Raw genomic sequence first — 21,694 nt, 5'->3', positions numbered from 1 at the left:
TCTGCAGCAACAGGCGGAGAACCATAGACAGACTGAAAGCCCCTGATTCCAGTCCAGCATCTCTGCGTGGAAAGAAAAAGCCTCTTCCTTCGTTTGAGCCTTTCTCATCATGCAGAGATGTTGCCTGTATTTCAGATGTGCAGGTGTGCGCAGAAGGTGAGATGAGGTGTATGGATTGGGGGATGAAGGGATGAAGGGGCTAACCCCTTCATGAGGGATGAGGGATGAGGGGAAAAATCCAGGTCGTAGACAGATGGATGGAGGAGTGCGATGATGGGCTAGTGTCAGCTGGCAGAGGGAGAACAGGAGGGAAGTGAGGGAGTCGGAAGTCAATTCTTTAGATGTTTAGGATTTCTAGTTCCTAGTCGAACACGAGAGAAAATAGAGAGAAAAGAAAAAGAAGTTTTAAAGGGAAGAGAATGGATCAGGTGAGCTTAAACACCTGTGTGTGGAAATGGGATGTGTTCAAAGCCTGGTCTTTTTTCCCAAAACTAGGTATGAAACTTCCTTTTGTAACCTGTAACATAGCAAAGCAGGATGACTGTCTGTAGTTGACTGTTAAAGGACACGTTTCCAGCCTGTCTTGAAACAATATTCAGGTGTTCACATGTAAATTGAAGCTAGTCTTACTGCCCGTAATTGTTCCTCTTGCTCATGCTTGCAAGCATAATGTTCCTTCCTGAAGTGCGTCTGATGTAAGTGATGGGGGACAAAACCCACAGCTCTCATTCTGTGCAGAAATACATTCAGAGGTTTAGCCGAGTCTTTGTCTTTCCCCAGATGCTTTCTCTTTGCTGAGCTGCACTGCGGGGACAGTAAGAGGCACAAAGAGGGAATTTTGTACTGCAAAGACTTTGACTTTGGAAAATACTCACTTTGTTTGTCTAACTCAGACTGCTGAAGCCTCATAAAAAGTCATAAACCTTCAGATACACTTAAATATATTTTTGCACAACAGTATGGTTTGTCCCCATCGCTTGCATTACAAGCAGGTTAATGAAGGATCTCTTATTGCCTGGTACGAACAGCAGAAGAATTTAATTTGCACAAGAATTCAGCTACAAAATGGGATCAAAGGTGATCATAATAATGACATGGTCAGTCAGCACATACCTCCAAACTTTTCGGCATCGGCTAGTGTCTAAAGCAAGAGACAATGAGGCAGAAGCAGCAACATGAATCCGTGGCACTGACATCACATGACATGTTTTGATCTCGGTGTCTAGCTCAGCAAGAGATCGTGGGCTGCAGATCAAAAACAACACAGCCAGTCTCTGTAGGCGTTACACTCCATCAGCTAACAAGGAGGGAAGTAAAGATGAAGTCTGTGATGAAGGCTTGTCAATAACTACAATACTTCAGCTGTCAAAGGGGGCGAACAGAGCATCCATGGCAACAGCCAGTGCAGATGAAAAGGTAGACTACAAATCGCAAAGAGGAGGACTAGATTTAAGCTAAACAAGGTCATTGGATGATTATCTTTATTCAGCACATAAGACAATCTGCCAACACAGCAAGGGAGCGATGAATTAGTTTGTCTCGTTACAGCGAAGAGCATTTACAGACCGAGAGGAGAATTATTATCCGAGTCTCCCTCACTAACATGTGACAGACAGACGGAGGAGTTTTTACAGGAACAGCATCTTCTGGTTTCACTCAGGATGTTCTCCGGGGAATGCATGAAAAAAACCAAAAGGAACCAGCTGTGCTGAGGTTATTTTGAGGTTTGAAATCAGACCAACATTGTGACAGCGATACTTTGGTGTGTCTGAAATACAGTCTTTAAGGTGTGAGTCAGCTTGTCCTCAGCTGTGATTAATAAGGGCACTATGAATTTATATACAGCGAGATTTGGTAAATATCCCTTCTGAGGAATCCAGGTAAAATATTTCTTTCATCAGATTGCTGATAATGCTAGAAGTGCATGGTCAAGAGGAATCAAGTTATCTCAGTTAAATTGTTAAACTGATGAAAAATCAACCAGCCTGAGGCAGAAAATACTGCATATCAAAAGATACAAAAGCTCAACACAATGCTGATAATATACCACAAGCTTGACAAAAGACCATAATCAACTGGCCTCACCAGTTTGACCAGCTTTATGATGGCCTAAATGTTTTCCAGCAGTGCAGTGTTTTTGTGGTTCATGTACGACTGGTTCACCAAAGGGTCACCATTTCATAAAAAAATCAGGTCTCATCCATAAAATATGCTTCCCTGCTGACCGCAGGTTTAACTGTTGCCTTATAAGCTCTAGCATCCCTTAAAATAACTTTGTGTGAAGAGGTGAGTGAGTGTGAGTCAGGTGAACAGTAAGCATCATAAGATTGGATACAAACTTTCACAAGATATCAAGATAATATCTGATAATTAAGATTTGGTAAGTGTTTGGTTTGGTAATAAATTAAGTGATAGGAGATATGATTACAATTCAGAAACATTAAAAGTTTGAACACAGCCACTCTCAATTAGGAAGGGCTGAACTAAAGGGAGCTGGACTCGGCTGCTAAAACTTGAAACGTGAAGTGAAAAGCTCAGCTATCATTTATTTTACCTTCCCTGGAGAACCGTGACCTGGACAAGGGATCATCATCACAAGCTTCCGGTTTCAGTGACGCTGATCAGCTTTACAGGAATCATTACAACACTTTCTCCAACCGCAGCTGCTTTCAGTGTCACAATGCAAAAGTTCAGGTCCCACCGAGATTTGAACTCGGATCGCTGGATTCAGAGTCCAGAGTGCTAACCATTACACCATGGAACCACGTGACGCCTCCGAAGAGCCAAAACCCGATCGAACGATCGATGATCGATCTCTACTCTTGATGGTTTACCGTCAGTAACTGACAGCGATTTCAACAACGTGGAAGCATCATAAACAGAGTAAGTATCTACACACTTGTCATTGGTTGTATTGCCCTCTGGTGGCCAACAGGAGGAACATCAGTGTTTAAATAAACATTTCCTTTGTCCTTCCTTGTTTTGCTTCAGTTCATGTGTGCACTTTGAGCTGCAACTAAGGGCTACAGCCTGGACAAGCAAACTTGCCCTGATGATAATACTAGTCTGCCAGCATGACTTAATCTGGACTAAATTTTTTGACTAAATTCATGATGCGGCTTGGTGGGTGAACAAACCAAGCACAAATGATGCAGCCTAATGATAAATAACCCTTCAGTTAGTCTATGTGAGACATATTAGAGAGTTTGAATCTGAAAATGTAACTTTTATTCTATATCTGAAGGGATCTTATGTCTCAAAGAGAAAATAGTCATTTCTGGACACCTCAGCTTTTATCTGAGTTTGGGAGCAGCTATAGACACAGAAGAAGTGAAAATGATCTGCCTGACTGGGATGAATACTGATTATGCAATAAGAGCGGCTAAGTAAAGATCCAGCTCTGGACTGATGGATCCTCACAGTTCCTGTAGCAGGACGTGACCGCAATAAAGATCTGCAGCTGAGCTCTGCAATGGACTTACCCACAGCAGAGTGCAGTCAAATGGTTCATGTTTAAATAAAAGCACTATTACACAGAGCGCTGATTACATTTTTGATGGCAGTGTTTCATACAAACTTGAACAGGGGTAGTCAAGTGCACGTCATTTTCAAAATGTTTCATGTTCACTTCATTTTTCCTCGCCTCACCTCCCATCCCAGCTCTCCATGTCAGATTGAAGTGAAAGTGGCAGGTTATCCAGCAGCAGTGTGGTCAGCATCCAGGTGCAGCCTCTTGAGAATAACCCAAAGGTGCAACTCTGTCAGAGCATTTAGAGGTATAGCCTCTTCCCATTGGCAGCCTCTGTGAAAAACAGCTTCGGCTAAAAGATATGGCTGACAGGCTGACTGCAGCAGAGAGGATTATGCCTGGGGCCTGCGTTAGTGAGAGAAAGTCCCCGCAGTTCTTCTTTGCCTCTGCAATATTTTACAACATTTTAATAATCAGCCTGGAGACAGCCGTGCTTGTATTAATACATCGTCCAGGTTGTTTTAATCAGTGTGCTGCACCTATTGTGCATGAACCCACTGACGGATATTTTTACATATTTTTACACAAGTTTGTTCAGGTCCAGGTTTATCGATATTTAAGTGATTCAGAAAGTATTTTTCTGGAATGTTTTCCTCTTAGTGATGGCTGAATTTTTTTTCATATTTTCTTCTCTACATGTTAAATTGTTGCTTTATGCATTTTAGCCCTGTTCAGCACAAGTTTTCCATATGGGTTGAGTACAGTCTTTTTTTTTCTTTTTTTAACTTACATTCTCCATTGAACTGCATACACAAGAAAACTTGCCAGTTGCAAAGAATTTTAACTAGTGTAGGTTATGCAAATAGTGAATTAATTAAGCTAAAATATGCAGCAAACTCTGTATAACTTAAGTATTAAACTCATTTCTCTGAAATTGCAGTAGCACTCAGAAGAGAAAGAATGTGTTTCTTTCCTACTATCAGTATTAATCTTATACTTAAAATGTAAATGTGTAAGAAAGGAGGCAGTTGATGCTGCTGCATTAGACATGATGGAATACAGGTGTGTGCAGGTGTGGATGCGTCAGTGAGAATGCTTGGAGCAGAGGAGGGAAACACAAGTTTACAATTATATATTTAATGGATACTATGCTTTGTTTCAAACTTAATCCACATTGGTCCAGAATGGCTGAAAAATGAACCAAAAAATGTTCCCTTTTCTGTCACAGTGACTCAGCTGAAAGGCAGCACCAGCTCCCAGCAGCAGTAATCACACCTGCTTCAGCACCTTTTTAGTAGGATGTCATGCTGGGAGGCATTTGATTTTCAAACAGTTTGAACTTTTCACCTTTCAGTATCTGCACCGCTCTCAATTTGCCATCCATAATAAGTTAAATAAAGTCTCTGTTTTGTTGCTGTCTTTAACTCTGCGACCTCTGAGCTGTGAGGAATCCCATCAATTATTTCTGTGTTGAGAGGATATTCAACAAGCTGCACAATCAGAATCTCTCTGGGGTGCTCACCTTGCTGCCGTGTGACCTCGTCTTTTCCTGCTTCTCTCTCTTTCTGTCCCCCTTGAAGTGCTCGCTTGTATTTGGTCCATTAACTTTCTGACTCACTGGCTGCGTTTCCTTTCAGTGGGCATCACTCAGGCCTTGTTGGCTGTCAGCAGGGCAGCGTGTCCATCATCAGTGGAGCTCAGCAAACCTGCTTCTCACTACTGAGAATCAACCAGAACTCTTCTGCTGTAGTGAGCTGGTTCACTGGTGCAACGATGTGACAGCTGTCCCATTTCACCAAAGACAACTTCCTTAATAATTAGCCACTATTTCTCTTTATGCATCAGACAGAGTTCAGGCTTAACGTTACTTTGAAAGCACATTGTTGTTATTGCATAAGTTGCATGTTTTCATGATTTTATCAAATTTTCTCAAATTATTGTCTTTGCTGACCTCCAGCGGTTTAATTCTCACCTTACCTCACCTTGTACTCCAGGACCCTCTGACATCACTGTTGGTATGGTTACTCTCTTTCAACCTGAGAGGGCAGTGAAATCTTGCTTCTCAGTCTGGTGTTTAAGTTTTAACATCACATCTTCATCTAAATAAATGTCAGTTAAGTCGCTATCTATCGCCGAATGAGGTGACACAAAGGTGACAGAGCATTTGGCCCATTGATGAAAGTATTGCAGTATTAAAGACTGGATGTCTGTCTCGACATTGCCAGAAAAAATGTTGTATTACATTACTGCAAATGCAAACTTTCCTACTGCTGCAGCTTCACATTAAAAGCACTGCACTAGTGAACATGAGTTGACTTTTATTATGAAGTAGTCACAAGAAATGCAATGTCAGTGTGATTGACACTAACCCCTACTGTTTATCAAAAATGTATCTACAAAACAAGACAAGGGTCATTTTTAGCATTTTCTTTTTTTTTTTTTTTTTTTTTTGACAGCGGATCAGTTTGAAATATTGCGGGCAGTAAAGGACCAAGAAGGAGCAGCTACAGCAGTGAGCTGTTAGAGAAAGAGCTGTAGGCGACGGGCTGCACACCTCCAGCTTCTCAGCAAGATAACTTTCACTGTCTGCAGACTTGTGTGAAGTATAAAATCAGATCAGTCTTAGTCAACGAATGATGGAAAAAGGCCAATTACCGCCAGACGTCTTCATCATATGTTTGTTTTTCTGCCCCCAGAATTATGTGACCAGTAGTATTAAACCACAAACCATATTTACTTAAACAAAGTTTAACAAGCAAAATGTCCTCAAATTCTAAAAAGTAAAAGCTCTCATTAGGGGGATAAATGGACCCTGCTATATTTTTATGTATTATATAATTGGATTGATGCAATAACATGTAATCGGTGTTATAGTTAGTCAAAGTGATCATTTTAATACATTTACACACTTTTGAATAGTTGCATATAAAGCAATACTTACTGCCTTATAATCAATTAATTAAAAGTCTGTGAGTAATAAATTCTGTCATCATTCATCTTCTGTCTATCTGTCCAGGATATTGACCTGACTGAAACGGTTTTCTGCTGGCAGAATAGGCTTTTAATTTGAAACTTAAGTACCAAAACAACAAGCAGCTTTGATATGACAGCAACCGGAAAAAAAACCTTCCTCAGAGGAAAAAGAGTCACATAAAACATGATCCACTGTCACCACACTGGTCAAAGATGGCATAATGTCCAGCACTAATGAAATGCTGTCCTGGCATCGATTGTCAACATGTTATTGCTTCTACAGAGGGTGAAATGGAATTCACATAGTGAATGAATGAATTCAGTTCAATATATAAATAAGTTAATTAGCCTGATACAAACATAAAATATTTTAGAATTTCACTTTTTACATATGTTCTCTTGGTGAATACTGCACAGGGTATTTGTGGATCAGATGAAACCTTATTTTCAATTTACAATCTGACAGAGAGAGAGAGAGAGAGAGAGAGAGAGAGAGAGAGAGAGAGAGAGAGAGAGAGAGAGAGAGAGAGAGAGAGAGAGAGAGAGAGAGAGACATTTTAAATAACTTCAAAAACGCTTCACAAAATGACACTGATCATCTCACAAGAAGATAAATTGTGTGTTATCTACATTAGTGGGTATCCATTATCTGATCATGCTCATCTTTTTTTTTGATTCTAGTGTCACATTGATAAAAATTCACCATCACTAATATAAATGATTAAATTAAGCAATTAGCTTTAGAAATACAAAACAGAAAAGGTCAAAGCAATCCCTTCTTAACACCCAATATTTAAAAAATGTAAACCAAGACATTTGCAAGAGAAAAAAATGCTTTCACATAGAAAACAACACAAGATCTGATCACTTCATCAGTGTGGGGAAAAAATCCAAACTTGAGACCTACTGTATGTGTGCATCTCTTAGTAATGCAACGATGCATGAACACTGGTGATCTGAACATATGTCCTCATTTACGCTGCAACTTAAAAGAAGCTCTTGAGCTACAGACAGGGATCACCTCAGTATTAACTGTGTGGTCATTATTGTTAACGGTGAATAAAAGACCATTATACGATTTTACTATTTATCCATGCTTTATCAGACCTGGTTCACTCTCAGCTGGGCTTCCATGTTGACCATCAAGAACAGTAAGTTCTCTACTGTTCTTCACCTCAGATGTGATCTGCAGCTGCTGCACACAGTGACGATTCATAAGCTCTGATGCCTGTATGTAGTAAATCTTTGCCTACTTTGAAATGGTCAAGGTTGTTACACCTTCCTTCCTGTGGAGAAAATCACTTCTGCTTAGGGGACATTATAAACACTTGGCTGCCCTTGAATAGTAAAGCGATATCATGGGCTAAAGATGAGCGTGAAGACAGCTCTCTCCCTGTAAATAATCTGTCCACCCAATCCCTGTATGCTGCCCTTTGGAACCATTATGTTCCACTTCAGGAGGTCCATAAAGAGGCCGGGCAGCAGTTTGAGTGAGCAGTTCTGTTAAGAAAATAAAATGGGTGAATGGTCGCTGGTGTGTGGGACACTCTTTCCCTCCCCTCCTTCCGTTCGGGCTGCAGAAAGAGTGTCAGTGAGGGGGCCAAAGAGAGCAGGGTCCAGAAGAGCTGTGGCTGTCCCTCCATCTCAACATCTCAGTATCTAATTGAACACACACGGAGACAGAGGGAGGGCCGTTGGTTGAAAGTTGGCTGAACGTTGCCTGGATGCTGGTACGCTGTCAGAGCCAGGTGGAGGGTGAGCCCTTTAGAGCAGGGAGCTGGGGCTTTCTGGGGGTGGTGGGGGTGTGTGTGTGGGGCTGTGACGCATGGGGAGTATGTCATAGTGGCTGGGGATGTGGCTGCTGCGGGGAAGGTCATATGGGCTCTGGGAGAAGCCAGTGGCCATTCCATTAGGTCCCTGCAGGACGCTCACCGTTGGCTCTGTGGTAGTTTGGGGAGAGAGGGAAGGAAAGAAGTAGGAGAGGTAGGTGAGAAACACTGAGGCGGAGGAGTAACAGACACATACTGAGGAGAAAGAAGAAAGGAGAGACGCATGCAATAGAGAGGCAGCTCACATTTGCTCTCATCATGGCTTACAAAGTCTGTATGGGTTCACCCCGGGGGACATGAGCAGAAAGGCCATAAGCTGCAGGACCCTGCTGAGCTCCACACACCAGAGCAACAACGCACTCACCAACATCATAGACATTCCTGCTTGCACTGCCCAGGAGGGTGGCGGTGCCTCCAAAGGGCACTTCACGGTGGGAGGGGGACTTCATCTCCACATAGCTGCTCTCTGTGTGCTTGCAAGCCAGCCCCGGAGGGTCTCTAATGGTGGCGTATGGATTCTCACTATTCAGGGAGCAGGAGCTGTTGCTGCACATGGAGCCCTTGATGTAATCTGCAGCAGCCACGAGACAAGGACATATTCAGCATCAACAAAGATGATAAGCTTGTCACCGACTTATAGGAGTGGTATTAATGCTAGAGTCTGATATAACCACTCAAATTCAAATGTACATCAGAGTGTGGCCTGGAGAATGGCAACGAAAATCATTGCTATTCTGAGGAAGTTGTACTTCTTTTCGTCTCCGACAGGTGACTGATGGTGGTATATAGTAATCAGAGTACAAAGGGGAGAGAGTGGAAGGCTCATCTCATCCATAACAGTCTCATCAGTCTGATAAGAGGCCTCATTAGAGACCGCAGCAAAGCTCCTTCAGACCACTCTTCACACCCCTGGGTCCCTCACACACACACCACCGACTGCACAGTGTGGGAGACAAAATGACGTATCGGGCACTGAGCCACAGAGAGCAATTACCGTCGGAACAAAACCTCAGCCCACCATGATCTTGTCCAAAGTGTAGAGAATTTTCACATAAATCACGGAGAATATAAGGATATGGGATTTTTTGGTCGGAGAAATGGAAGTCTCAGAGGGGAATGGAAGCTAAATGGAGAAACTGATACACGGGCTGTTGAGTATAAAATAGTTTTGTAATATTGGTGCTGGTGAAGCTGAACAGGATTCCACATCCAGTTTGTCTGCACACACACACACACACACACACACACACACACACACACACACACACACACACACACACACACACACACACACACACACACACACACACACTGTTAATACAATGAATTATTTACCTTTTCTGGAACCCCTCTGTGTCTGTGTCTCCCCCTGTTGAACATCTGTAGCAAATGTCAAAACATCAAAGTCAAGCATCACATGTGAGTTCCCCAGAGTGTGAAGGTTGACGGGAAATATCTCATTAAGGTGCGATGTAGTATCTTTCTTTTTTAGGAGAATATGAGGGATGCGAATGAGGAGTTACTGAATGTTTCACCCGCTTGCTGTCACAAATCCCCCGAGGCTCACAAGCTTACATAATCAACTGTGGTCATAATGGGATATTTGCCAAACAACACGAATCACGAAGAGAAGACAAGCCTGTTTAAGGCTACATCAGTCTCTTTCTTCAGCGCATCAGGATGAACATCCAAGACTTTTTTTTCAGAGGGACTTGTCATCATGATTGATCTGCTGTGTGTTTTAACGCAAAATGAAAATGGTGATGTCTGACTTTTAAGTCAAGCATGACAAAGAACGAATCATAGATATTTAGTGGAGCCTGTAGTCAGTACACAAGAATAGCTGTCATACCGGCAATAGTATTTACACCATTTATATAATATATAATCTCAGTAACTAACCTCTCCATCCATATAGAATATATAAAGACAATGTCAACATTTAATAAATGACTTATAACACTATGTAGCTGTAAGCTGTTACTGAACTTTATTAAAGTTCAGTAACAATTATAACTTCTCCAATGAAGACACATCTTGTATTATTATTACAAATAACACCTATTTTGACTCACAAGTGTGTTATTAACCATTTATTAAATGTTTCTGTGCCTCTCAGAAATGCCAGTAGAGGTATTTGAATCAGAGATTTAAGCTATTATTGAGTCATGATTAATTTTCTATAATTCACAGGCCAAGAGTGCAGTATTTGACCCAGTATAGGCCATCATAGATAAATGTGCCACAGGGGGAAGTGAAAGAGGACTAATGAGCTCACAGTGACCCCTACTCACTTTGACACCACTGCTTTCTCTGTCCCACCTGCATATCTTATCTAAATCAGAGCAAAGGTTATGCCTAACAAGAAACCCCAGGTTCATCTTCATTCACAGCAGGGTAGCCAAGTCCAGGCTGGGTCTTATATGAGGTCTGTACAAATGACACATGCGTCTTTGCCCTTGAAGCAAAGCGTCTACAAAGTCCAAAAATTCAGGATGTGTATGGTGTGTTGTGGTAAGAGAGGGGAAAACTGACCTATGTCATTGAGGTTGCAGTAGGCTCTCCACTCTGAGCCATTTCTGCTTTTCAGGGTGCTTGACTGTGAAAGGAAGAGCACAGTTTGGTGTTGCTTTTATACTGTAGTGTGTTACTGGGAAATTGAATTTGATGTGAATACACATGGACAGCGCCCATACTTTGAGGGTCAGCGTGCCATCCAGGTTGCTGGAGATGGTTGAGACAACATTACACTGAGCCACAGTGTGGTAACTGGGGTTGGAGAAGCACTGCCCGCTGCTGCTGCTGCTGCTCTGGCTCTGATTGACCTCAGCAGCACTGGTCCTCATCGCTACAGTACTGCCACACTCTGAGAGTTAAACAGCAGGTTGAGAGGTTTGAAGTATTATGGTATTAATATACTAATAAGTATTAACATACATGAAGAGTTCAACATGCATGTCTGATTTTGCGCACAATAAATCAAGCTTAAGCACAAATCGCTCAGTATGTAGCATTAGGGCTGTAACTTACTATTGCTTTCATAATCTATTGATTCTGGAACCAGGAATTGTTGGGTATTTTTGCTTGATAAATGACTGAAGTGATTAATTGATTGTCAAAATAGCTGCCAATTCATTTTTTTCAACTATACATTAGCATTTGTCCACAGTAAGGAAATATTTTGAGTGATCTCTAAAATAACTTACCAGACAGGGAATAATCAGTGTTGGTGATGTGCATCGCCTGTGAGTAGGACACACTGGGCTGGATTTCATGCCCCTTGTCCCTCTGCCTCTGTCTGTACCACACAAACAGACTGAGCATGGCCATGATGATGAGGAGGAGAAAGATGATGCCCATGACAGCCCCTGCCGACTGGCGCTCCGAGCCTCGTGCCGGGCTAATCTTGGTATACGGGTTCAGCTCTTCCATCATCAGAGCTGCTACAGAGAAAGCACAGAGAGTGGGTTATTTGAACACTGTGTAAACATCTGTGCTTGAATGACGATAAAGTGGAGTGCCTCGATCATCCCGATCACCTCTCACCTTGATCACAACGGATGCCTTTATATCCAGGGCTGCAGTAGCATGTTCCAGTCACATAGTCACAGGTAGCATTGTTCAGACACTCACACAGCTGCTGGCAACCGTATCCAAATGTACCAGCAGGACACTCTGAATGGGAGAGAGGTGCATTACAACATCCATCAAAATTAAAGCACTTAGAGAGTGGGAGCCAAAGTGTTTATAGAACGCGCACACACATACACAACCACACTCATCCACAGGGTAATTTTGCTCAGAGCTAAAACGTGTTGGGCCTACTCAACTCTGCTCACAGCTCATCCCAATGAAGCCTGTTCGGCAAGCACACTGGCCAGTGATGTGGTCACAGTCTGCACCGTTTTGGCAGCGACAGACTTCAGAGCAGTCCCTGCCGTAGAACCCTGAAGGACAGCCTGGGACAGAGATGTATAAAATGTTGGGTTGGGATGGGTGGAGAAAACAAAGAGAGGGGGAGACAACGGAAAAAATCAAGGTCATATTGTAGAGGAACAGGAAAATCAATAACGTTCAATGTCTCTGCAGCATACTTAATAAGGGACAATGTGAATGAATGGAAATGAAAATTTCCTGCTTCAGCAGAAAATCTGGTTATGGTGTCAACATAACACAGGGGTGGAAATAAAGGACGAGACAGCTGGAAATAGTAAGAACCTATGTGGCAGGAAAGGGAAAAAAACATTTAAATCAAATGTCATTTCTATGCAAAAGAAGCATGACACCACAAAAATGACTGAATAAAACCCTTGGGGTGAGAGATAATGGAATTCAAATTAATAGACTCAAGTTGATGTGCTGTCCCTGGGTGAATGCCTGGACTGTATAATTAGCAAATTAATGAAGTGACCATCAGTGTTACAGTATGTCTCGAAACAAACTGTAAATGGAAAAACTAGCATCATCTAGATGCCCTGTTGTCTCTAAGTAAATGTTTCTCATTCTTCATCTGCTGCAAGTCTCTTGCACTGCCAGTAGATGCCACTGTGTGTCTACCAGCTGCATGGGAGAGACTCACGTTGTGTGCAGTAGAGTCCGGTCCAGCCGGGGCTGCACCTGCACTCCCCATCGTAGGCACTGCACTGGGCTCCGTTGTGACAGTTACACGAGTTGAGACAATCAGGACCCCAGTGCCCAGAGGGACAGGCTGCAGACGCCAGAGACACAGTCAAGCTCATGGTCACACACCCTCCCACACATACTCTGTGTCCTTTGCATGCATGCAGGAAGCACATAATACACATGTTTGAGGAAATGCCTAAATAGTCTCCACACATAGAAATATTGTTGACCCAGATCCTTGCAGAAAATCCTGTGTGGTCCTTAGCTTCCACAAGCCCATAATATGTGACATAAGAGCAGATAATAATATATCTGCTCTTATCTGTCAGGTTGAATAACCCAAAGTAAAACACTTGTAACATTACATCTGTCGGATCATAAATTATTTTTACTTCAAGTAGTTAAAGCAATAAAAAACACACATCAATTTCCCATGACAGGATGGCTCAAATCTCTGCTAATGATCTTTGGCCTACACAGCTGTAAATCAAAGAGCATAATGTATTACAACAATCATTTAAGCACGCTATCTGTTCAACATAAGCTGGGGCTGAGGGCTCTTGAATGCATAGGGTCATGAAAATGATTAATGTGTATGAAGGTAAACATGAGAGTGGACACACGCAATGAGAGGAGGAAATCAGAGAAATAAGCAAATTATACACTGAATGACGGAGATAAGCCATACCCTGAGAGCAATCCTCTCCTATCCAACCAGGAAAGCACTGGCAGGACCCATCAATGGGGTTGCAGGTTCCATTGTTGGTACAGAGGCAGATTTCAGCGCAGGCCCTCCCGTACCTGCCGCTTGGACAGACTGCAAAACACACAAAAAAACAAAACCTCATTTTACAAAACAGGCCTGATCTGCATATTACCACTGACATGCAAAGACTGGTGAAATCCATTAACATTATGACATCAAACTTGGACACATTACTGTGAGCACATTTATACAAACAAACTCATTGTGTGAAAGGTTGTGTAAACATATTCCTCTAATGGATGATATTGTTCTATCTGAGTGGACATGAAGTGATCTGTTTAAACAAAAGGAGGAGTCAATCACTGCCTCCAGTGGCACAACTGCCCCATTTCCACTCACAAGGGTGGAATGAGTGATGTGCCACAGAATTAAAATAGACCATGTACACAGACCACTGTATACATTTTTTATGAAATTAATATTTCAATGCTCTCCGGCACTCTTCAATAAAAGATGTCATCTCCAATGAAACCTCCATTGTGTTTTCTTGTTGGGCCATGAGACAAATTGAACCAAGGTGTATCTAACAGGGATCAGGGAGCTGCAGCGCCAGCAGATACATCAAAGGTCTCATATAAAGAGAATAGCCCAGTGTTAGAAATATCAGATAAGGTGGCTGGCGGTGAAAGAGATGGGTCTGACTCATTTTCATGTGGGGTGTTTTTAATGATTACATTTCAACTGGCTTTCCCCTCTTCTTGAGAGCTCTTTCAAGCTCCTTCAAGCAGGTTGTCATTAGGCCATGAGGACTCCCCCATACTGCTGCTTCTGGGGATTCAAGCCTCAATATGCCAGGGGAGCTTCATTAGGGTGGACTGTGTGCTGGACAGAGGACAAGTGAGGACGCTAATGGGGCTCAACACAAGGAGAATGCGTATGTTGTTGGTCACCTTAGTCGCTCGCAGCCTCACGCCTGCTCGCCAGTAATTACAGTCCGACAAATTAGGGCGCGATCTTTTTTTTTTTCTTTTCTTCTTCCTTCGGTTAGCTTATTAAACATTTATTTGTAAGACATTGCTCTAAGCCATGAAAGAGAATTCAAAAAGCCTTTCCTTTCTGTAATTCATATAAAAAGGTAAATTATTAGGTATTAAGTAATATCTAAAGTACATCTGTATGTGGATGTCTTTGCTCAACACAGTGATGGAGAGCTGATTCCTACTGCACTTTATAGCCAGCGAGGAACCACTGACAAGATAAATACCGTTGGTCACATAAGCTGTCACACACGAGCCAATACTGGACAAAGTGTTAGCATTTAGCTATTGAACAGTTGGAGAGTGAGGTGACAAAAAGCTAACATAATACCCTGAATTTCCACTTGCACAACCTCTTTATATGTTTCCTTTGAAATGCTCATCATAAAAAACATAGATTTCTTTTAGATATTGTCAACACATTACACAGTAATTACAAATATTCTTCTTCTTCTTCAACAACATTGTATAAAAAAATGCATGTTGACTCACAAAGACACAGATGTGAAAAAATTAGTCATGATTTCAAAAAGTGCAGCACACTAATCAAACACATCTACGGCTAAGGTAAAGGAACCGCATGGAAGTAAGACACAGGCTGCAAACTTTTTTCTGACAAGATCTTCCTGATGTGATTCAAACAACATCTTGGAGGAAACACACAAAGAAAAAGTTTGCCTGGCTGCGCTCAAATCAAATTTAACAAGACAAACAGACGTGCACATGTTGTTCCTTTGTCTGCTTCTAATAAGGCAATTTACATGGAGCGAAATAAGGCAGAGGGACAGCAACATTTACTTGACACATTCTTTGTCTAAGAACGTGGCTCTCAGCAATATTCAGGATGCTGTTGAAGGTTGACTTTTTTTCCTTTTTGGCCTGGGGTGCACTGATAATAGCCATTATTCAAAGTTTCAGGGCTAAGATGCCAGTGGGAGAGGCAGCAACTCATCTGTTGATCTTAGAGCCAGCAAGGACTGTGGGTAAACACACCGATGTCCTTACAAAATGCTGTGACAGAGATTTATATTTTGACATCTAAATGAACCCTAAAATACTGTGAGATACTGTAGGCAGCAGCACATAATAACTTTATTTTTACTCCATTATAGATGGTTTTACTCTCTATAATCACTGTTATGTCCAAACCACTTTAATTTTGTATTTCCTGTCAAGACAAAATGCCAGGACATTTTCAGATATAAACTGTACTTACTATTTTCCAGTTGCAAAGACTAAAACTTCACAGTGAATGAATGTGATAGTAAGTGGAACAACAGGGAAAAGGTCAAAGGGACACAGAAGACTACTTGCCTTGGTTGCACAGAGAGCCAGAGAAGCCAGACAGGCACTCACAGTGGCCCGTGACATGATGGCACGGCCCGGTGCTGTGCACACACTGCGGACACGACTGGCTGCAGCGGTGCCCGTAGAACCCCGGAGAGCAGACTGCAGCCAGCGGAGCGTGGCGGGGGAGGAGAGGGAATCAGTCGACAATGTTGGATGGAACAAGAGGTACGTATATAATAATGAAACGGGGCATGACAAGAGTGATCAAGGGAGTACAGAAAAATCAAGGCCGGAAGAATTAAAGCAGAAAAGACGAGGAGAGACAGCAAAGGGAGGGAGAAAGCAGAAAAGTCAGTCTTTATTGTAATCACCCCCATTTCATCTGCTGCCAGAGACAGAATCGTAAAATAGTGAAGAGAACTGTGAAAGTCTGTTTTATGCAAAGTCTTGAGAGCAGCTTGATGATCTATAAATGTCAGGAAATACACAACTGTGTCTTAATAACACAGATTTTATTGAAAGAACGTGGACCATTAAGAGATATTCGAAAGGTGGTATAACAGTAATTATGCTAACATTTTATACAAAGAGCATTAACTGCGCAGAGACTGCAGTTTATGTCAGGAACATATTTTCATTTCCGTGCAGCTAGAGCTTTAAAAATACATGTGATGTCCTTTTTTTTATCGCTGGTAATTTGGGAAGATTCCTACTCCAGTGTCACTATTCTCAGGAGACAATCAGGTATTTCCAAAATAAGAAACCTTTTAGGAACTGACAAAGTGTTGGTTGTTTTTTGGCAACTATGCAATGTTAAGTTTACCCCATGGGTTTGGATTTGATGTAAAGCACCAGGTGTGATACACCTTTATCAGCCTCTGGAGAAGCGTGTAATCCTCCAATTAAAGTTTCAACAGGAAAAAACAGCAGGACTGCAGTTATGAGGTTTCCACGTGATGAGAACATTATCTGTGTAAACACTGAATTTGGAGGAGTAATCATTTCCTCACGCACGCACACGTGCACACCCACACGCACGCACGCACACCCTCACACACACCCCCACACAGTGCCTGTTTAATCTCTCAACTCCCTCGCTCAAATTGATGTTTACAGGTTTGTGACTGTGAATTTCGTTCCCAATCAGTGAGCGCATCACTTGAGAGCAGCCTCAGACAGACCCCATTCAGAAACCAGAGCTAGCACTCCCAGTGAGCACGCCCTCTGATGAGCCTTGGGCGAGGACTGTGAGTCTCCCACTGTGAGTTCGTTGTTGAGGACAGGGTAGGGGTGTGAGGAGAGTGTGTGTGCTCATATGTGCTTGTATGTGTCCATGTGTGCCGTAGGTTCACAGACACTGTGATTAAGTGATAGCAGTGATGAAGGGTTTACACTCAAGCAGTTATGACCGACAACCAGTGCTTCTCCCTAGCTGGCTCACCCCTCAACAACTCTTCAAAGATCAAACCAAGGTCAATACTGTGATGGAGTTTGTTACTGCGCTGCTCTCCGTCTCGTGCAGTTATTTCTTAGAGGGTTAGAAAAAGGGAGAGTGCCTGGAGAAAAAGAGAAGGAGGCTCACTTCTCTTGCAGGACGTCCCTCTGTACCCAGGTGCACACACACATGCTCCGTCCTCTGGAGAGCAGGATCCTCCGTTCTGACAGGAGCAGCTGACTGAACAGTTGGGTCCCCAGAAGCCTTGTGGGCACACATTATCACAGTGGATTCCTGCAGGCACATTACAATGACAAATATTCAGTGAATGCACACTAAGAAGGCAAAGACTGGTATGCTGAAATATTCTAAATAGCCTGCCATCTATAAAAACACATCATCAATGGACAGCATTCACAATGCCTGATTACAGTGGATCTGTGGAGGGTTATTCACCCAGTGATTGATTTTAGACCTAAATGAAGAAGCTGCAGAGTTTTTTTTTTCTTTAGTTCAGCCCATCCTTCCAGACTCTGTTTCTCCTTTCCAAATGTATTTTATTTTTGATCTGACTGGGGCTCCCTGCCAGTGCACTGTGTTGATTAACAGGGTTGGGTCTCCGGAGAGGCCGAGCTTGTCTCCCATTCTCTTTCAGCAGAGCCGGGTGTAGTGTACAGAGCCGAAGCGAAGTACTCAGGCTACAAGTGCACAGTCTGGAAGTGTCACTGTGTGTTTGGCACAGCTCCAACCAACAAATGCAAAACACTGCATCCACACAAGGCTCTCACTGTGCACATGAATGCATTAGCACATCCGTCGCAGCGGCACGTTTTCACCCAGTGATACTCATGCCTTTAAAAGGGAGTGAAATCACATGTATTGTACACACACGCAGGTTCATAAAATAAAATATATGGCTGCAAACACGCAGGCACATACACACAGTTAGAGTCACATATTCACATACACACATGCGCACAAACTCCGCAACCTTTCAAGTTGCCTTCCCTTAGTTCGAAGCCTCATTTGGAATTTCCTTTGAGTGAGAATATCTGAGAATGGTGTGGCCATTAAAGCAGCATTAGTGCAGTACCTTTGAATTAAACCTGGACTAAACTCTAGGGATTAATGTTATACAGTAACCAGGGTGCCTTCAGGCTGCAATGGAGGAGTAAAAGAGAGGAAATGTTAGTGCTGATGAGCAGGGGGCATGGTAGCAGTGATTTAGTCAGAAGCCCAGCCATGGACATCAAAAGGAGGGCAAGGCTTGTGCAAGTGTGTTTGAGGTTCTGCTAGGCCACGCAGAAAAAAACTGTGACTGCCTTTACTGTCAGAAAATGAATGCGGGCAGAGCATCACACTTTTCAGTCTAATGGTGGCAAACAGAGGGGCTTTGGATGCCTAGTGAGGGAGAAGAAGAAAGAGTGAGAGAAGCCAGAACTGAAGTCTCTTCAAAGGAGGCTTTTCGCTGAGAAGTGCCAGAGGTCCCACTATCCAATTTGTACAGAGCGAGCAAGCAAAGCAAACCTCTCTCTCTCAGTGCGTGTAAACACACACTCACGTTACCTGCTCTATGACACGGAATCTCTTCAGAAATAAAAGGTGAAGTCCTATTTAACATGGACTAGCATGAAGCCTCTGCATCAATCGTCTAGTCGCAGCTCTCTTTTAAATCTCTGTTGGCTGATGTCAGGCTTACGACAGTTCAGCAACAACTGTGTTGGGTCAAAGACGACTTAGCCACTCACACGTACACACTCCTGGAGTCAAGCTTCTTGACGGTTTGCGCAAAACCCACAATAAAACAAACAGCAAGTTGACAGCAAAGTAGGATGCTATATCAACTCTGGAGCAAGCATGCTCGGTGAGGTGACAGTGTTTACAGCAAAAAATAGCGCCAGTGTTTCTGGAAATAGTCATTTTTTTCATCCCTGACTTAGTCCTGTGACGAATCCTACATCTTCCTATCTCTAGGTGCCTCTTCCTTCTGAGAGACCATTGAAAAGACTCTCTGATTCAAGTATGTATGTATGTGTATTTGTCTGGCCCACTGGGCTACACGTTGCCCGCAGCCCCGCACCCCGGTGACTCAATTAAGGCTGACAGATGGTCCCGACCTGTGCAGGATTCAGAGCATGAGAGACCCGTTTTGCCGCCTCCATTCTTGCAGATAATAAAACCCACATTGTTTCCTAGAATAAATGCCCTAAGCTCAGGAGACTGAATGGAGTGGGCTGCTGAGAGCTCACAGGCTTGACCTTTCCTGCTGAATCTATTCCCTCCCTGACTGCACCTCTCCACCCAGGCTCAGAGACCAGGTCCTCAGCTAGCCCCCTGTATTTGACATTCAGATGCGACGCTTCGTTTTTGAGCATAATGATCCTCACCCTTGCTGTGACATTCACACTTCCCTACCTCCACCTCCTTTCCTGTAAGCAAATGTTTGAAATGACAAGAAACAAAGAGCAGACATGTGTTCACGTAAAACTAAGAATCTGGGTCTAGAGGGGATCAGAGTTCAAACAGAGAGCCCGTGACGACTAAGACAGAGTCAGTCCTCCAATGAATAAATATGGCAGTCAGTTCAGTCAGATTTTACAACAACCAGGAACTTTAAATAATTATCAGAGCCAAAAATAAAAATATCATAGTCTGTGTTTAAAACTCCTGAGAGCACTCTGGGCCAATGATTTGATTCAGTTTCCAAATATTTATCTGGTGAGTCACTTCAGACTTTGTTGATAACTAATAACGGATGCAACATAACCATGAGTGCATACCAGCATCCAGCATGTCAGCCAAGAGCATTCATTTACGCGTAAGATTTCATTCACATACGCTGCCGGTTCAGTGGCAAAACAAATTGAACATTCAATTAACAAACCCTGCTCAGACTTTCCGTAAACATACTGTAAAACGAAAATCATGAATGCCCGGGCATATTTTCCTGTTTTGGTTAATAAACAGGGCTGACTAGCATCTGATGTCTTTGATTTTCAGCAGATGAGGGTAAATAAATGCAGTTTAGATCTCAGAGGTTATTTCTGCCCCCAACGTTAGCCTTCTCTAATTACTGAAGCAATACTGACCTGTCCAGCCGGGGTAGCAGCGGCAGTAGCCACTCACTGGATCACATCCATTAGCATGACCACAGTCGCAGCGCTCACGGCACTCCAACCCATAGGTGCCATCCTGGTAACAACAAACACACTGTTATACCTACAGATGGGCACAATGAGACACTACTACAAGATGTATGGTGCTCCAAAAGATTCCAGACCAAGCGAACTATTTGCAGCGCCCTCTCAGTTAAAAGACAGACTTACAGGGCAGGACTCATCGCAGTGCTCTCCCCTCCACCCAGGAGAGCATGTACAGATACCATCTATAGGGTCACATGCAGCTCCATTGGCACATAAGCATGTCTGGTTACAGCCCAGACCCCACGTACCACTGGAACAGAGGATGGAGCAGTCCACACCCTGCCAGCCTGGGGTAGATCAGAGCAGACACACATCAAACTCTTCAATTACAGTTAGAATTTTCCACAAATAGACAACCAAAATAATGGTAGAGTACAGTGGTTCCGAACCTGCTGGGTAGTTTAATTTTTAATGAAAATATGATATGTTTTGCATGAAGAAAATCTTAAACTATGAACAAAAGGAGTCAAAAGCACAATATGTCTCTCTGACTAGTGCAGTAGAAGTATAAAGAAGTACCTAAACTCTGTGCTGAAGTACAGTAGATAAGTAAATCTGCTTACTTACATCCCACCACTGTACCTTATCTACATGAAAAGAAACTAATTTATGTTTTTAGTCTTACATTCTCAAGCACAGATTGCAAGAGGATTCAGACCATAAGCACAGTCTGAATGTGTGCAAGTGCTGCCATGTCAGAATCTGACTGGTCTCTCTGAACTTTTACCATGAGTCAGTTATACTGTACCTTCCCTGCAGATGCAGGAGCCATCGACTGGAGAGCAGGATGCGTGATTATGGCAGGAGCAGGTGGACATGCAGCTTGGTCCGAATAGACCAGGAGGACACACTGTAGCGCAGTCCTCACCCTGAGATAGAAATAATGCAAAGTCATGAGGCAAAGAATCAGCATGGTGCTAAATGCTGACTCTGGCAGACCTAAAATAGGAATAATACAGTCTGAACAGACAGAAAGACAAAGAGGGTTTGTTAGCTTACTGCATTAGTTGCAAACTTGGGGGGCCCGACCTGGACTAGGGGTTGCCAAAACTTATGGGGGGTCGGAAGGCCTTCTTGATTTTAAGGGGAGCAAGAAAACCTTTTCAAAAATATTAGTGCTGTCAAAAAT

General features: G+C 42.9%; 1 protein-coding gene and 1 non-coding gene across 8 annotated transcripts in view; both read right to left on the bottom strand.

The window, feature by feature from the left end:
* Positions 1-2,692: 2,692 nt before the first annotated feature.
* trnaq-cug (transfer RNA glutamine (anticodon CUG)) lies at positions 2,693-2,764 on the bottom strand. The gene has a single exon. It is a non-coding gene; the product is annotated as a tRNA-Gln (tRNA).
* Positions 2,765-6,339: 3,575 nt separating this feature from the next.
* megf11 (multiple EGF-like-domains 11) overlaps positions 6,340-21,694 on the bottom strand; it is a 70,403-nt gene continuing 55,048 nt past the window's right edge. For 2 of the 7 annotated variants that reach the window (XM_070972978.1, XM_070972980.1), the window contains 15 exons: positions 21,314-21,434; positions 20,689-20,852; positions 20,452-20,554; positions 17,510-17,656; positions 15,952-16,086; positions 13,583-13,711; positions 12,851-12,979; positions 12,102-12,230; positions 11,818-11,946; positions 11,478-11,714; positions 10,968-11,137; positions 10,807-10,870; positions 9,607-9,651; positions 8,636-8,842; positions 6,340-8,382 (listed from right to left, as the gene is read on the bottom strand). In XM_070972978.1, the coding sequence (XP_070829079.1) occupies positions 8,207-8,382; positions 8,636-8,842; positions 9,607-9,651; positions 10,807-10,870; positions 10,968-11,137; positions 11,478-11,714; positions 11,818-11,946; positions 12,102-12,230; positions 12,851-12,979; positions 13,583-13,711; positions 15,952-16,086; positions 17,510-17,656; positions 20,452-20,554; positions 20,689-20,852; positions 21,314-21,434 (2,085 nt within the window). In that variant the 3' untranslated portion in view covers positions 6,340-8,206. The remainder of the gene's footprint in view (positions 8,383-8,635; positions 8,843-9,606; positions 9,652-10,806; positions 10,871-10,967; positions 11,138-11,477; positions 11,715-11,817; positions 11,947-12,101; positions 12,231-12,850; positions 12,980-13,582; positions 13,712-15,951; positions 16,087-17,509; positions 17,657-20,451; positions 20,555-20,688; positions 20,853-21,313; positions 21,435-21,694) is intronic. The other 5 variants (XM_070972979.1, XM_070972981.1, XM_070972982.1 and 2 more) reach the window with 3 other exon arrangements.

This window comes from Chaetodon trifascialis, chromosome 10 (assembly GCF_039877785.1).
Source record: "Chaetodon trifascialis isolate fChaTrf1 chromosome 10, fChaTrf1.hap1, whole genome shotgun sequence".
Taxonomy (NCBI): Eukaryota; Metazoa; Chordata; class Actinopteri; order Chaetodontiformes; family Chaetodontidae; genus Chaetodon; species Chaetodon trifascialis.
Note: the sequence above shows the minus strand (reverse complement) of the source record. Positions and strands in the feature narration are given on the sequence as shown.